General features: G+C 42.2%; 1 protein-coding gene across 2 annotated transcripts in view; it reads left to right on the top strand.

Annotated features, from left to right (window-relative positions):
- The first annotated feature begins 15,417 nt into the window (after nucleotides 1–15,417).
- FYB1 (FYN binding protein 1) overlaps nucleotides 15,418–17,649 on the top strand; it is a 60,933-nt gene continuing 58,701 nt past the window's right edge. For both annotated transcript variants that reach the window (XM_072359462.1, XM_072359461.1), the window contains exon 1: nucleotides 15,418–15,527. In XM_072359462.1, coding sequence (XP_072215563.1) covers nucleotides 15,525–15,527 — 3 coding nt within the window. In that variant the 5' untranslated portion in view covers nucleotides 15,418–15,524. The remainder of the gene's footprint in view (nucleotides 15,528–17,649) is intronic.

Here is a 17,649-nt window from a genome sequence, read left to right as displayed (position 1 = left end):
AGAATTATTGCTCTTCTATATTAGTAGGAAGAGAGGAAGGAATGTTAGTACTTTATTCTTCCAGTGCTCCACATGAGGATTTTAAAAGTAATATCCTCAGCCAATGATCCATCTACTGCAGGCCTTAGCTTAGGTTCAGGAGGTTTCTGGGGAAAGGGTTGTTCAGAGGCAATAGGTAGGGTAATAGGACTGTGTGGTATAGATAGGCCCTGCAGCAGTTGCTGGAAGTATATACTACTAGTATATGTGACAGTGGAAGGTCAGAGCCAGGCAGGGTAAGCTGAGAGTAAAAAGGGCTGTCAAACAACCCTATGATTACTAAGCTATTGAAGATTCAATGGTTAGAAACAGGCATATGTTAATTTAGTATCTCAGTAACAGCTTACTACATATGTAACCTGAACAGATAATAAATACTGATGAAGCCACTGATGCAGTGCGTGGGCGTTGCCTGGCAACAGAGGGAGATTTAAACGGGCTCAGTAGGGCAGGACCCAGACTGAGGTCCTGCTCTTGCCTGATATGAAGGCTGCTACAAGAAAGTCTGAGGAGACTCAGACTGGGCCCCTAACCCGAGATTCTGGTGTGCAGGTCTCTGGCTGTACTGAGTGTCAGAGCCTGGCCCTTTCAGAGCTCTGTGAGGGAGGTAGTGATTGCATTCGCTGCAATCAGGTTAACTACTTTCTCAGCCTCATAGTTGACCTGAAGGAGGAAGTGGAGAGGCTGAGGACTATAAAAGAGTGTGAGTGGGAGATTGACTGGTGGTGTCAGTCCCCCTCAGCCTCAGGTTCTCAGCACACAGCCAAGGCTCCTCATGGAGCACGTCAGCCCCTGCCACCTCGCAAACAGGTGGTAAAGAGGAACCAGCTAGCTGATAGCGCTGCAGCGAGCCCCCTGTGCTCTCTTTCCCCTAGCAGCAGTTCGAGAAGGGAGGAGGAGTGGAAACAGGTACCTGCTCGGTGGAGGGGGCATCCCCCATCCTGACCATCCCTGGCTCCCCAGGTGCCTCTGCGTAATAGGTTTGAGGCCCTGGATTTTGAGGGGGGGACGAGTGAGAGTGTGGAGACAGGTTCACCCATGAGGTTGCCTCAGGTGAAACGGTCGCCCCCAAGCCTCAAGACTACTTCTACCCGTAAGAATAGAAGGGTGGTTGTTGTAGGTGACTCCCTTCTGCGAGGAACGGAGGGCCCTATATGCCAGCCTGACCCTACCTGCAGAGGGGTGTGCTGTCTTCCTGGGGCACGGGTCAGGGACATTTCAAAGATAATTCCTGGGTTGATTCGGCCTTTAGACTGTTATCCACTTTTAATAATTCAAGCTGGCGGCGAGGAAGTTGATAAGGAAAGCCTGAGGTCTATCAAGAAAGACTTCAGGGGGATGGGGCAAATACTTGAAGGAGTTGGGGTGCAGGTGGTCTTTTCTTCTATGCCTGTGGTGCCAGGGAAGGGTGCAGGGAGGATCCAAAAAACCCAGCTCTTAAATAGATGGCTTAAGAGCTGGTGCAGACACAAGAATTTTGGCTTTTTTGACCACAGGGCAATTTACACTGCACCTGGCATGATGGCTGCTGATGCAAGCAACCTGTCCCTGAGGGGTAAGAGGATCTTAGCTGAAGAATTAGCAGGACTCATTGACAGGTCTTTAAACTAGGAACAAAGGGGGGAGGGGGCAAAATAAGGGCTACTGGGATTGAACAGGTCATTTGAGGGCTTGTACCAAACTCCGTGGGCAGTGAGGGCGGAGTGCAAAGGGAGGGAGTAGGGCAGGGGGATGCTGGGGATGCTGCTGTAGGGGATCCTAGATCCCTTATAAAGGTGGAGAGACAGATAGCCTGGCTGAAGTGCCTTTATACCAATGCACGCAGGCTGAGTAAGCAGGAGGAAGTGGAAACTGTGATGCACTCCGAAAGTTATGACCTTGTTGCTATCACAGAAACATGGTGGGATGACTCCCACAATTGGGATACTGCCATCGATGGCTATAGACTCTTTAGGAGAGATAGGCGAGGTAGGAAGGGTGGGGGAGTTGCTCTCTATGTCAGAGATTGGATAAACTGTGAGGAGCTCCCTATGAGAAACAGTGATGAACAGGTTGAGAGCCTGTGGGTTAGGATTAGAGATGGGACTAATAAAGGTCATCTGGTATTAGGGGTATACTACAGGCCACCTGATCGAGGGGAGGCTGTTGACGAGGCTTTCCTGCTCCAGATGCGTGAGGTGTCTGGCTCACGGGCTCTTGTCCTGGTGAGGGACTTCAACCATCCGGACATTTGCTGGGATAACCACACGGCGAGCTGCAAGAGCTCCAGAAGGCTCTTGGAATCCATTGATGATAGCTTTCTGGTTCAGGTATTGGACAGACCGACCAGAGGTGAAGCGTTGCTGGACCTGCTGCTCACCAGTGCAGAGGAGATCATCAAAGGCGTCAAGGTTGGAGGCTGCCTGGGCTCAAGCGACCATGCCCTGGTTGAGTTTGTGATCTCAAGCGATGTGGGCCTGGCAAAGAGCAGGATCAGGACGCTGAACTTTAGAAGAGCAGACTTCAAGATACTCAATGGATTGCTGGCCAAGATCCCCTGGCGTGCTGCCCTCAAAGACAAGGATGTTGAGAAGAGTTGGCTGCTCTTCAAGGATGCCCTTCTGGAAGCACAAGAGGTCTCCATTCCACTGAATAAGAAAGTGGGCAGGCGAGGTAGGAAACCGGCATGGCTCAGTAAGAACCTGCTGAGAGAACTGAGGATGAAGAAAGGGGTGTACAAGCTCTGGAAACAAGGCTGTGTCACCTGGGAAGAATACAGGGATGCTGTCCAGACTTGCAGACGTGGGATCAGGGAAGCCAAGGCACAGGCAGAACTGAACTTGGCAAGGGATGTGAAAAACAATAAGAAAACCTTCTACAGGTACATTGGCCAGAAGAGACGGGCCAAAACGGGCGTACCTACTTTGGTAAATTTAAAAGGAGAACTGGCTTCAACAGATGAAGAGAAAGCTGAGGTGCTGAATGAGTTCTTCACCTCGGTCTTCACTGGTGGCCAGGATTCTAGTCTTTTTCACGTCCCTAAACCCTGCATCCCCAAACCTCTGTGTGGGGACCGAGGAGGTAAATCCCTCCCCATTGTAAGGGCAGAGCAAGTCCGAGAGTGCCTCCTTAGACTGAATGTGTACAAGTCTATGGGGCCAGATGGCGTGCATCCCAGGGTCTTGAAGGAGCTGGCTGAGGTGGTTGCTGAGCCGCTCTCCATCTTATTTGAGAAGTCGTGGCTGTCAGGTGAGGTCCCGGATGATTGGAGGAAGGGTCACGTCACTCCCATTTACAAGAAGGGGAGCAGGGAGGACCTGGGTAACTACAGGCCGGTGAGTCTCACCTCTGTGCCTGGGAAGATCATGGAACAGATCCTCCTGGACAACATGCTTGATCACATAAAGAATGAGAATGTGATCCGAGACAGCCAGCACAACTTCACCAGGGGAAGGTCGTGCTTAACTAATCTTGTGGCCTTCTATGATGGAGTGACGGCGATGGTGGACGAAGGGAAGGCGACTGATGTCATTTACCTGGACCCAAGCAAGGCCTTTGACATGGTCCCCCACCACATCCTCATCTCCAAATTGGAGGGAAGTGGATTTGATGGGTGGACGACTCGATGGATAAGAAATTGGTTGAAAGGCCGCAGACAGAGGGTGGTGGTCAATGGCTCTATGTCCAGGTGGAGGCCGGTAACGAGTGGTGGTGACCTCATTGCAACCTTTCAATTCCTGAAGGGAACCTACACCCAGGAGGGGAGTAAACTCTTTGAAAGAGCTGACAATAGCAGGACTAGGGGAAATGGATCCAAGTTGAAGGAGGGAAGATTTAGGTTGGATGTTAGGGGGAAGTTCTTTACTAGTAGAGTGGTTAGGCCCTGGAACAGTCTGCCCAGGGAGGTTGTGGATGCCCCGTCCTTGGAGGTGTTCAAGGTCAGGTTGGATGGGGCCCTGGGCAACCTGATCTTGTAAAGGTGTATGTTTGGTGGCCCTGCTAGGCAGGGGGGTTGGAATTACATGATCCTTGAGGTCCCTTCCAACCCGGGTCATTCTGTGATTCTATGATTCTATGATTCTATGAGACAGCAGTGTGCACTTGCAGCCCAGAAGGCCAACTGTGTTCTGGGCTGCATTAACAGAGGGGTGACCAGCAGGGAGAGGGAGGTGATTGTCCCCCTCTGCTCAGCTCTTTTGAGGCCCCATCTGCAGTACTGCATCCAGGCCTGGGGCCCGCAGCACAACAAAGACACAGAGTTCTCGAAACAGGTCCAGAGGAGGGCCACTAAGATGATCAGAGGGCTGGAGCACCTCTCCTGTGAGGAAAGGTTGAGGGAACTGGGTTTGTTGAGCTTGGAGAAGAGAAGGCTGCAGGGAGACCTCATTGTGGCCTTCCAGTACTCGTAGGGAGCCTATAAACAGGAACAGGAATTATTGTTTATGCGAGTTGATAGTGATAGGATAAGGAAGAATGGTTTTAAACTAAGACGGGGGAGGTTCAGGTTAGATATTAGAAGGAAGTTTTTCACCCAGAGGTGGTGATGCACTGGAACAGGTTGCCCAAGGAGGTTGTGGATGCCCCATCCCTGGAGGCATTCAAGGCCAGGTTGGATGTGACTCTGGGCAGCCATGTCTGGTGGTTTGCAACCCTGCACATAGCAGGGGGGTTGAGACTAGATGAGCATTGTAGTCATTTTCAACCCAGGCCATTCTATGGTATGATATGTAGAGCTGTGAAGTTGACCATGTCCACCTCACCGAACCAGAACCAGACTGGCACTGACTTTCAATATAAATCTATTAGGTTTTGGTTTTGTACCACAGTGAGTTGTATTATAATTCAGAAAATCACATTTTACTCAGTTCTATGAAGAAGTTCACCCAGTTTCTATTTAAGTCAAACTGAATATGCAAAAAGGGGCACAGGTTTTAGTGATTTTCTGCTAGGGAATGCTTTCCCAAAGCAGTGTTCTAATGCTAGTGATTAAAGAGTGCATCCAATATGTAGATATGTGGGTTGCAAAGCCCACATATCTATGAAAAATGCTTAAGAAATGGGTACATTCCTCTCATCTTTCATTATAACTTAGGTCAGATTTAAATTCTTTTCCTGAATTTTTAACTCATTGTTTTAAAACTATCCGTAATATGAGTGTTCTTTCTTCTAGCATACACTTTTTACCTCATACACAATAACTGTTTTATGAAAAATCACTAAGAAAAAATATAGGACTGAAGGAAAACTAATGAAATAGATATGAAGGCTTAGTGTCTAAAGTGGTATGGTACATGCCATCAGGGAACAAGGAACCTGCTAGATTAAAAGATCTGAATTTTTAAAGCAATACAGGTATGGCATATGAATTCATGTGGTTTTCAAGAAACATCACAAGTAAAAATAAACTAGCATAAGTTAATGGTAATAACACTAACCAAAACAGAAAAGGACAGATGGTAGATGAGTTTATAGTCATTGCTGATATTGTCTTTTTCTCAAATACTGAAAAGTCCAAGTGTAGAATGAAAAATTAGAAAGAATGTGTTTAATTATCAGTTCACAGCCATTGCAAGACACATACAGGTGAGTTAGTTAATATCATAGAATCATAGAATCATAGAATTACCCAGGTTGGAAAAGACCTTGAAGATCATCAAGTCCAACCGCAGCCTAACCAGTAGCCTATCTCTAAAAAACCTCTGCTAAATCATATCCCTGAGTACCATATCCAAACAGCTCTTAAACACATCCAGGGATGGCGATTCAACCACCTCCCTGGGGAGCCCATTCCAGTACCTAACCACCCTTTCTGTAAAGAAGTTCTTCCTAATATCCAAAATAAACTTGCCCTGGTGCAACTTGAGGCCATTTCCCCTCGTCCTGTCACATGTCACTAGTGAGAAGAGACCTGCCGCACTCTCACTGTAAGAACCTTTCAGGTACTGGAAGAGCGCGATAAGGTCTCCCCTCAGCCTCCTTTTCCTCAGACTAAACAGCCCCAGCTTCCTTAGCCTCTCCTCGTAGGGCTGATTCTCCAAGCCCTTAACGAGCCTCGTTGCCCTTCTCTGGACCTGCTCCAGTACCTCCATGTCTTTCTTGTGCTGAGGTGCCCAAAACTGGACACAGTGCTCGAGGTGAGGCCTCACCAATGCCAAGTACAGGGGCAGGATGACTTCCTTAGTCCTGCTCACCACACCATTCTTGATACAAGCCAGGATGCCATTGGTCCTCTTGGCCACCTGGGCACACTGCTGGCTCATATTCAGCCAACTGTCCATCAGCACACCAAGGTCCCTTTCCGTCTGGCAGCTTTCCAGCCACACTTCCCCAAGCCTGTAGAGTTGCCTGGGGTTGTTGTGACCAAAATGCAGTACCCAACACTTGGCCCTATTGAAACTCATGCTGTTAACCTTGACCCATCGATCAAGTCAATCCAGGTCCCTCTGTAGTGCCCTTCTCCCCTCAGGCAGATCAACACTCCCTCCCAGCTTAGTGTCGTCTGCAAACTTACTGAGGGTGCACTCAATCCTCTCATCCAAATCATCAATGAAGATGTTAAACAGAAGCAGCCCAAGCACTGAGCCCTGGGGGACACCACTTGTGACCGGCCACCAACTGGATTCCACTCCATTGACCACAACTCTCTGGGCCCGGCCATCCAACCAGTTCTTCACCCAGCGGAGCGTGCGCCCATCCAAAACCATAGGCAGCCAGCTTCTCTACCAGAATGTTATGGGGGACAGTGTCAAAGGCCTTACTGAAGTCCAGGTAGACCACGTCGACAGCCTTACCTTCATCTACTAAGCGGGTCACCTTGTCATAGAATGAAATCAGGTTAGTCAAGCAGGATCTACCATTCATAAACCCATGCTGACTAGGCCTGATCCCTTGGCTGACCTTTAGTTCATCCATGATGATACCTGAGATTATCCTTTCCATAACCTTCCCAGGCACCGAGGGGAGACTGATGGGCCTGTAGCTGCCAGGATCATCTTTCCGGCCCTTTTTGAAGATGGGCGTCACATTCGCCAGCCTCCAATCCACTGGGACCGAAAAATTATGGACAGTGGTTTGGCAACCACATCCGCCAACTCCCTCAGCACTCTAGGGTGCAACCCATCTGGCCCCATGGACTTATAAACATCCAGCTTTCGATGTAGGTCCAGAACCATCTCATCACAGATCACACAGGGCTCGTTTTGTTCCCCCTTACCATCTGCCAGTGCAGGGGGCTGTGTTCCCAGGGAGTTACAAGCGTAACTATTGAAGACCGAGGCAAAGAAGGTATTAAGTACCTCAGTCTTATACCGATCCTCAGTGACCAAGTTGCCCTCAGAATCCAACAGGGTATGGAGATTTTCCCTAGCCTTCCTCTTGCCGTTGATGTGTTTATAAAAACATCTACTATTCTCCTTAACCTTAGCAGCCAAGTTCAGTTCTAGCTGCGCCTTGGCCTTTCTAATTTTCTCCCTGCACAGCCTCACTACAAACCTGTAATCCTCATAAGTAGCTCCCCCATTCTTCCAGAGACCGTAAACTCTCTTTTTGTTCTTTAGATCAAGCCAAAGGTTTTTGGTCAGCCAGCCCGGCCTCCTCACCTGTCGGCTCATCTTTCGCGATTTTGGGACAGTCAGCTCATGCGACTTTAGGACAATTTCCTTAAAGTATTCCCAGCCTTCCTGGGTTCCCACACTCACCAAAGTTACACTCCAGGGGACCCTCTCAACATAGTCCTACAGAAGTTGAAGTCTGCCCTCCGGAGAGGCATATCAATTTATGTTGTTTTATTAATATTGGAGCTATATTTATCTCACATCCTAATAAATAAATAAATAAATAAAAATTGTATGGTATCTGACCCCAGAATAATTATTTTTTTCACTCTTACTTTAGAACACCAGTTCTTATTGTTTGTATCCACACAGTAATAATTTAAACAAATCAGAAATAATTATTTGTTGATATTGAGTTAATATTTTCCTGTATTCTTCTAACACACAATTAAAAAAAATAATTATCTGCTAATGAAAAATAGTATAGAAACAACTGGAAGAAATAATAGCATTTTGTAATAGAGAGCAGTTCTCCCATGACTTACTTTTCTTAGCTATCTCAGTAAAGTGAAAATTTAATTCAGCAGTACAGCTTATTTTTTTCTTTTCATTTGAAGAAAGGAGAGTGAAAATTGCTTAGTAAGTAATGAAAGAACAAACAGGGAAAGATCTCAGTGAGGAATAGTTGGGAGTATCATTTAATGTTTATGTGGAAAAAGAGAAAAAGATTTATTTTCATATTAAGCTGATGCATGAAGTGACAGTTTGTGTGTAATAAAGTCAGTGAATGACTGTAGAGATTTTTCTAATGAAGGCAACTGTAAATTTCTACCACAGTCACCATGCCATAATGATCACATTGACAGGCAGGAAGTGGGCAGGAAGGGCAAGAGTATGTAATGAACAAAAACATAGTTTGGGGCACTGTAAAGAATCTGGAGCTGTATCCAGAGGCAACAGAAAACAGTGGGGCATACAGGCATTCCCTGAAGTGGAATTGTGTTCATATTTGTGCACTGAAATGCAACATAGCTTTTGGAAGAATATCTGACAACTCTTTTATGTTTTGTACTTGAAGATGATAAGTATCTATCCAGACAGTAAATTCTAAGTAAATCAAGCATCATGCTAATATGCAGAATCATACATAGATAGGATATCAATACTCTTAGAGTTATTAAATATTTATATGTATGTATGTATATATTTATTTATTTATTTATTTAAGTAACATTTCATAAGGAATCAGTCATTCCGAATTACTTTACTTACACACTGCCTGCAGATTTACTTTTTCAGTATTACATTCTTCTCTTCCCCAGAAAGTGGTGCAGATGAAGACATCGCATACTGCAGTACCACCTTGTGTTGAGATGAAAAGGGTGCAGTCTGCGTTTCATTGTGGAACAGCATGACTGCCCAACAGTCATCCTTTGTAGCAAGGAGGAATAAGCTTTATAAGCATTTTTAGAAGCAGGTTTTTTAATTATCTCTATTCTAATAAATTACTGAAAGCTTTCATGAGATATGCATAGAAGTTTAGTAGTGATGCTGGCAACTTGCATGACTTGAAAGCCATTTTCCACACTCAGCTAGTTACAGGGATGTGTATCAGCCATAAATATTGTGGTCATTGGAAAGACTAAAATCTTTACAAATAGAATGCTATAGAATGTGACAGAAAGGCAGAGCAAATAAACATTCAAACAAAATGCAAGATGGGATCCCCAAAGAAGCAACTGCTTCCATAAGTATCTTCTGAACATTGGTATATAGTATAGAGAACTACTTCACCCCATGTGATCACTTTTGGGGGTTTGAGATGGTTCAGATTTCCTCTCCTTCAGAGAATTCTACTACTCCTCCAAGTCACTCCCTGAGAGAAGAGACAAAGCTGGGAGTAGCTGGATATTCCCTACATATAGATTTTGTGCACTCTTGATAGCAATGGTCCCATCAGCAAACAAAATAATATAAGTTCCGGGGAAAAAAATAATAATAATCCATGATAAAAGTGGATGTTGGTGTGTGCTTTTTGAACCTACATGAATCACCTCACATTTGTAAATATTTGGCAGATTTTTTTTCATACTTTTTTTTTTCCAAACTTAATTAAAGTGCTTTCACTGAATTCAGTCTCTGGTTAATTCATTTCCAATCACATATGTTCTTAGATATTCAAACTGAGATATTTTAAATCAACTTTTATACGCTGGCTGTTCAGGAGTTTTAGGGAAAAAAAGGGAAAAAAAAGGGAAAAAAAAAAAAAGAAAAGAATTTTTAATGTCTGATTGCCTTCACACTACAGAAACTCAGAGAACTGGCGATACTTCTGAAATCATACTCTCATTTTCACACAGCTAATGTGCCTGTCTGTGAGAGACAGCATGCCCAGCCAGCTATGAGGAGGGGGACAGAGTCTCTGAGCTCTCATGTCAGGATGTGTAACAAAATGTGACCAAAAAAGGGAAATACACAGATCATCAAAGAAAAGTGTAGCAAAATGAGAGTTTGTGTTTGTTGCCTTCTCAACATCTGAGTCTCTGCTCTATGGCACATCCATTCTCAGCAACCTGGGTATCTTGAGATCATGCTGCACATGCTGCCTGAATGCAAAGCATGAATGAAACCCCAGGGAACCAGGGAAAGGAATGCAAGACAGCATACATGCCCAGCATTTGCCAGGTCTGATTACAAGCTCAGAATATCAAATTTCATTGCTTTTTTTCTTGTTTAGTGGAGAAATCTAAACAAGGATCAAGAAAGTTTCATTTTGTCCACCCACAAAAAATAAAAACCACAGTATCACAAAATAGTAGGGGCTGGAAGATCTCTAGAGATCATGATCTAGCCCAAACCCCCTGTAAAGCAGGCACCATAGACCACATTGCACAGCTCAGCATCCAGGCAGGTCTTGAATATCTCCAGAGAAGGAAACTTCACAACCCCCCTGGGCAGCCTGTTCCAGTGCTCCATCACCCTCACTGTGAAGAAGTTCTTATTCACATTTGTGTGGAACTTTCCATGCTTTAGTTTGTGGCTGTTTCCCCCTTTCCACACACCGCTGAAAAGAGTCTGGCCTTGTCCCTAAACCTCCTACACCCTAGATATTTATGGACATTGATAAGATTCCCTCTGACTTCTTTTCTCAAGGCTGAACAAGCCAGGTTGCTCAGCCTTTCCTCACAAGTGAGATGCTCCAGGCCCTTTATCATCTCTGTGGCCCTCCTGAACTCTTTCCAGGAGATTTTTTTTTTTTTTTTCCCCTTCTTTTTTTCCCCACCTGTGAAAACTCTGCATTTATAGATGTACATTGCCATTGAGGTATTGTGTTCCTCTTTTCCTCTGAAGACAAGACTTTCTGCACAGATCACTCCTCTTGGGCATCGTCTTCTCTCTAGATAGTGAGATGTTTTTTCTATAAAAGTTTCTGGTCACAAATACATCTAAGCAGATGCACACAGCCCTGGGAGCCTGGCTCTCCAGGGAGGCTGAAAACACAAGGAAACTGCATAAAAACTCCCATGAGATAAGCAAAATTATTGATTTTAGCTGAAGCACATTCTTCAGCTGAATCAAATTATTTTGAGATTCAGTCATGTGCTTCTTTTGTGAAATCACTGAATCACTAAGGTTGGAAAAGATCTGTAAGATCATCCAGCCCAACTGCCCACCTACCACCAGTACTGTACACAAAAGCATGTTCCTTTAGCACTGTACCTAAAGGTTTTTAAGTTCATGTAAATCTACAGAGACAGTGACTGAACAGCCTCCATGGACAGACTGTTTCAGAGTCTGATCACTCTTTCAGGGAAGAAATTATATGTAATATCCAGCCTGAAAGTCCCCTGGCACAACATGAGCCCATTCCCTCTTATCCTACTGCTGTTACTTGGAAAAAGAGACCAATTGCCAACTCATCACAGCCTCCTTTCAGGTAGTTGTAGAGGTCAATAGAGTCTCCCCTGAGCCTTCTCTTATCTAGACTAAGCAAACCCATTTCCCTCAGCTATTCCTCATAAGTCTTGTGCTCCAGACCCCTCAGCACCTCCAATGAACACTGAGAATTTTCAAGGAGAAAAATCAAACATCTTAGTAAAGTTTAGAGAGGTTCTTGGTCAAAATATATTTTTTTTTCTACTATAAAATGCCATCTGGCCTTTACTAACAATTTCTGTAGAATGACTTTGTTATCTGAATAAAATATTTAAACATTATTCTTTGTGTTCTAAGTCAGTATTCAGATCTGTGTTTGTCTTACATGATTGTTACTGATAAGCTAAGTACATTGTGCAGTTTTAGAGTGCAGCATAGATATTTTTTTAACTGCCTGTTCTGATTTCTCATGCAATTTTTTCATCCTCTTTTCTAAGAGAGAAACAGACAAAATCTTCACATCTAAGTTCTAGCATGATCACAAAAAAAAGTTATGAGAGGTCTAAACAGACAAACAAAAAGTTCTTCAAAGCTGTCTGTCTCTGAAATACACACCTACACCTACTGGAGGGACTAGCAGGAATACTTCCAGAGCTAATTTAAAGTTTCACTATAGCTATACTGTAAGTTTCACTTCTGTGTTACATAGCTTCATGAGAACAATAAGCCCGATCAAACTAAAATGTTTAGTTTTATTACTCTAAAGCCAGCAAAATTTATATAGTATTGGAATAAAGGCAGAAGCAGCATAGGAGCATCAGAACAGGAAAGGATTTTGCGCATATTGAACAGTGAGAGCATTTATATCAACTAAACTTTATTCAGATAGATGTAGAGGCCCAGAGATTTCCTCTAGCCCTAAGGACATGTGAATCAGCAGTCTAAGATGCCTTAAATGGTGCCAGCTGACACAGTGGTCAGCTGCTAAATTCCTTCTGTATATCCCCTACTAGGCACTGGCACTGCTACTAAATGTAAGAGCTGCAGATAATAATAGGGTTTGTAAGGCAAGTGCCTTAACTGCAGCTATTTTACTAGGTGTCATACGTCACAGACAGAAGCTAGAATATCTATTTTAGGATATTATGTAAAACTGAACAGTGTGATTTAACAATAGATGTAGAATGTATGAGTTGTATGCCTCAAAAGGATATTTCTCCTGTTCAGTCTACATTTTATTCTTTTAGAATGTTCGCTTTGTTTCATTTCATTTTTAAGTGGTGCTGTGCCCTTCATGCATACAGTCTGAGAACAGCAGAGAGTGATCCAGAATAACAGAGAATTTAGTTCTGTTCTGAAAATAAACAAAGGCAAAACTCCAGCTGACTTTAGTGGGCATGCAGGAATAGCTTCCATTATCTGGCAAGCCATATGGAATTATTTATTCTGTTATAAAAGTTGACATCTTTACATATTATACGTGAAAAGTAGACTGTCTTGCCAAATTGATCTCAAAAGTAATTAGCAAGGGAAAAGATCTGCAAAACAGTCTGAACTTCTTGGTGCTTCCTTGGTTTTAATTTGAGAAGTTTTTACTTCAGTTAAGCAAGTTTGTTAGTGTCCAAAATACTAGATAAAATAACACATTTTAAAATGCTGTAGGTTATAAGTAAAATAGATTTTCCTGCTGTACTGCATACCAGAACAGCCCTCACATCTGCTTTCTTTTCTCTGCACTAAGAACCAAACATTTTTGTATATAAAAGAAAGATTCACCTGGCAAGATTCCAAATGTGAAGTTGTGGTATCCAGCTCACAGTTTACAGTGGAAATTTCCTTACTTTCATTAAGATAGGATAGTGTTAATTTAATATTCCCTCACGCAGTTGAGAAACATATGGTTTTGTGCTGAATTAAAGTGACTGTTCTGGACTAAGTTAGAAAAGGCAATTGCTGTGCTGGTTTTGAAGGTCAGAATACATGTACCTGCTGCATGAAGCATGAACAGCAACAGTATCACTGATTGATATTGAGAAATTGCAAAGGGACACCAGGCAAAATGTAAAATCTGTACCCCAGTATTATTCTATTGAGTACTTGGAGATCATTGTGATTCTTTTATTAAGAATCTGTATAAAGCAAAATTATTTCTGAACATAAAGGTAAAGCACCAGCCATTAAATTTGAGTTTAATACATAGAAATGATGTGTTGAAGATTACTGTGAAGATCCAAAATGGCTGTCATAGACTACATGATGCTTGGTTGATGCTCCAGCAAAGGATCAGTAAAGTCTCTTCACAGCTGCAGCTGTTTCAAAGATTGTCTGACCAATCTGGTGGCCCTCTATGATGGAGTGACAGCACTGGTGGATGGGAGGGGGCAACAGATATCATCTACCTGGACTTCTGCAAAGCCTTTGAAATGTTCCCTGACCATGTCCTTCTCTCTAAATTGGAGAGGCACAGATTTGAAAGATGGACAGTTTGATGGGTTAAGAACTGGTTGGCTGGTTGCAGCCAAGGGGTTGTAATCAACGTTTCCATTGCAGAGTGGAAGCCAGTCACAAGTGATGGCCCCCCAGCTGTTGATCCCAGGTATTTATATAGAGTGGAGAAAGATATTCTTGAAAGCAACCCCATGGAGAAGGACTTGGGGGTCCTGATGGACAAGAAGCTGGACGTGATCCAGCAGTGTGCACTTGCAGCCCAGAAGGCCAACTGTGTTCTGGGCTGCATTAACAGAGGGGTGACCAGCAGGGAGAGGGAGGTGATTGTCGCCCTCTACTCAGCTCTTTTGAGGCCCCATCTGCAGTACTGCATCCAGGCCTGGGGCCCACAGTACAGGAAAGACACAGAGCTCTTGGAGCAGGTTCAGAGGAAGGCCACTAAGATGATCAGAGGACTGGAGCACCTCTCTTGTGAGGAAAGGTTGAGGGAACTGGGCTTGTTTAGCTTGGAGAAGAGAAGGCTCCACAACCTCCTTGGGCAACCTGGGAGACCTCACTGTGGCCTTCCAGTACTTGAAGGAAGCCAGTATCTAAAGGGGAGCTACAGGAAAGAAATGGAAAGATTCCTTAGCAAGGTTTGTGCTTATAGAACAAGGTGAAATAGCTTCAAACTCAAAAAGTTTTTTTTTTTTTTTTTTTTTTTTTTTTTTTTTTTTTTTTTTTTTTAAATCTTTGAAGATGAGAGATATAGATAGGAAAAATGTCTTGTACAGAGAGGATGGGGGGACACAAGAACTGGCTGCCCAGAGTTGTAATTTATTTGCCCCATCCCTGGGGCCTTTCAAGGCCAGGCTGGATTACTCCTTGGACAGCCTGATCTAGCTGCAGATGTCCCTGTTCATTGCAGAAGAGACCTTTAGAGGTCCCTTCCCTAAGTATGATTCCGTGATTCTGTGATTCCATGATTCTGTGATTCCATGATTCTGTGATTCAGGTCAGTGAGGTCTAGGCCCATTATGACCTTTCTCCCTTCACTTTTTATACATAGAAATTCTGTAGCAGTATTGAGCTTTTTATACACTGTTGGACCAGAAAAGCCCTATTTTTCTGATGTTATCAGCCATGAAGAGATGACGAATCAAAAGTCAGTGCACAGAAATACATTTCAGCTTATTAGATAAAGAAAATGGCTTTGAAATAAAACATTCAGGAAAATCTGAAGCAGAAGGAGGTAGGTAATGAAGCCTGAATACACAAAAAACCTGGGAACCCTTGAGAATGAAAAACAAAAAAACAAAATATTTTTTATTTTATAATTCAGCCAAAGATTAGAGAAAACATATGTTATAGGCGTTCTCAGAGATCATAAAATAAATGAATGCTCATTCAGTGTCATTTGTCCTTCACAGTGCTGCAGTGTATCCCAAACAAATGTTGTTAAAAATTCTGCTGGGACTCTGATAATAAGCAAAACAAGGATTTTGCTGATAACTTTTCCTGTGAAGGCTGGATAGACAACATACACTTTCAAAAAAGGAAGTGCACAGGGAAGGACAAAAAACATTTTTGACTCTCTACAGTACAGGGCATACTCTTTAGCAGAACTGTAAAGACAGAGAAGCTGAAACCATGGTAAGTACAGAGCATTATCTTTTTATTATATGAATGCATAATATTTAGTTTTAAAACTATATGGAATGCAACTGAAAAACTTTAAACTTACAATAAGTTTCAATTCAGTTTCTTGCAGCTCACTTCCTGCTCCTGAGGGCATGAAGAAACTTCTTAGTTTTTTTCTGTTTCTTCATCATATGAATCAGTTTCTGTGTATCTTGCAGATTCTGAAATTCAAAAATAACAGCTTCTTTCAAGTCTGAGCTGAAAAATAAGTCTGTAGATCTAGAGGAATTCTGCAGTCAGGTGTCAGTGTGATAGCAATCCAGAAATGAGAGTAAAGCTCTTTAATGGTATTTCCAGGAAGACACTGTACTGTCTTCATTCAGAAGAACTTTGAACTAAAAACAAACAAGTTTTATGCTTCTAGGTGTAACTTTGCAGTACAGCTGTATTTTTTAAAAAACTAATATCTATTCCTTTTTTCATAAAAAAGATTACTTAAAATTCAAAAACCTACATACTTGCAGATGTTTTTTCTAAGTATTTTATTGGTAAACTGAATTAACAATTTCAAGTCAAATGATTTTAAAGATGTTAAAAATTGTGTAGTCTGAATAGCTTTTTACACCACCTTTTCCTCAGGAAATATTTTAGAACTCTTGGAGTATCTTGTGTACTTTTACCATTGTAAATATGCTCATACAAAGCTATCTCTAAAGAGCTTTGCTTTATTTGAATCTGCTTATCTGTTTTAAGAGGAAAAAGGTATTTTATGAAACCTAGAGAGGAACCCAAGCCATAGAATTCAGTATCTTCATAGGCAAAAAGGTCTAATGTCCATCACAAGAAGGACAAGAAAAATGACAGTGTGAAATAGTATTGAATGCAGAACACAGTTTACATTTAACAGTGTTTGGAGGGTTTGGGCAGGGGCTGTCTCTGTTTTACACAAAGACTGAGTTCTTCCTGAATCTGAAGAAATGGCCTCAAAAGTGTTTCAGCAACATTTTGGGTATTTAAAAAATAGAACAGATATTTCTTACTTATTTCTGTTGTAATGAATCCCAGTGTGTAGGAACAAGTGAGAAGAAAACAAAACAAAACAAAAAACTGTGCTTGTATGTGCAAAAAATTCAACTCAAGTTACTTGATTTACTCTGAATATACACATATGTGAATGGGATCCAAAAAAGCTCAACAGTTCTAACAAATTAGAAAAATTCTTACTATGCTTTTGTATGCTGAGTTCCTGTTGATGCAGAGATTCTTTAACTCAAGCTTCCCATTTAGCATTCTCAAGTACATGTGGAGCCGTTGTGTCTGCAAAACTCTACATTACAATTTACAAGGCAAATTATGATACATTTATGCTACTGGCATGATTCATATGTATAACTGCTTTTGTAAAAAGGTTTGTTTAGGAGCATGTAAGTATGAAAATACACTGAACACACAGTTTCTGCTGTTGCCAAATGCAGTTTGAAAATAAGCAACAATAACAGTTCTACTTTTTCTTCAAATTCTTTTTAAGTTTCAGATTGGTTTATCTGAACCCAGATATGACTGACGGTTCAAAGCAATGCTAACTACGTATTCATACTATATTTCCCTAGCAGTACTGCTTTCATCTCTGCATCACAGGTAACCCAGAAGCATCACGAAGGAAGAAAATCACAATACTTGATTCTGCAGGAGTGGAAATTTATATTATAGCAATATAGGTTGGGCGAAAAGAAAAAAAAAAAAAAAAAAAAAAAAAAAAAAAAAAAAGTAGTTAAAAAAAAAAATGGAAAACAAAATAATTGAAAAGGTTAGAATGAGGAATAATGAGGGAAAGTGCATTTTCTGTCAGTTTTACACAAGACAGAGATGAAACTGTTTTGAGATAACAAATTTGATTGATTTAATAAATTGATTTTTAAAAATCTCCATACAGATAATTTCTGGAAAACAGCTGTACTATAATTTACCTTGAAATAACTCTTTCATGGTTCTGTGTCATACTTCTATAGCATTTACTTTGGAAGGTATTTCATGTACTTCCAGAATAGTTGAAATATATTAACCCTTTGAGACCAAATTTCTGTCACAGAAACAAATGGCCACTTAGTGACATCAGGGGGAAACAAACAAACAA

This window comes from Excalfactoria chinensis, chromosome Z, assembly GCF_039878825.1.
Source record: "Excalfactoria chinensis isolate bCotChi1 chromosome Z, bCotChi1.hap2, whole genome shotgun sequence".
Lineage (NCBI taxonomy): Eukaryota > Metazoa > Chordata > Aves > Galliformes > Phasianidae > Excalfactoria > Excalfactoria chinensis.
This window is presented reverse-complemented; position numbering and strand designations above follow the sequence as displayed.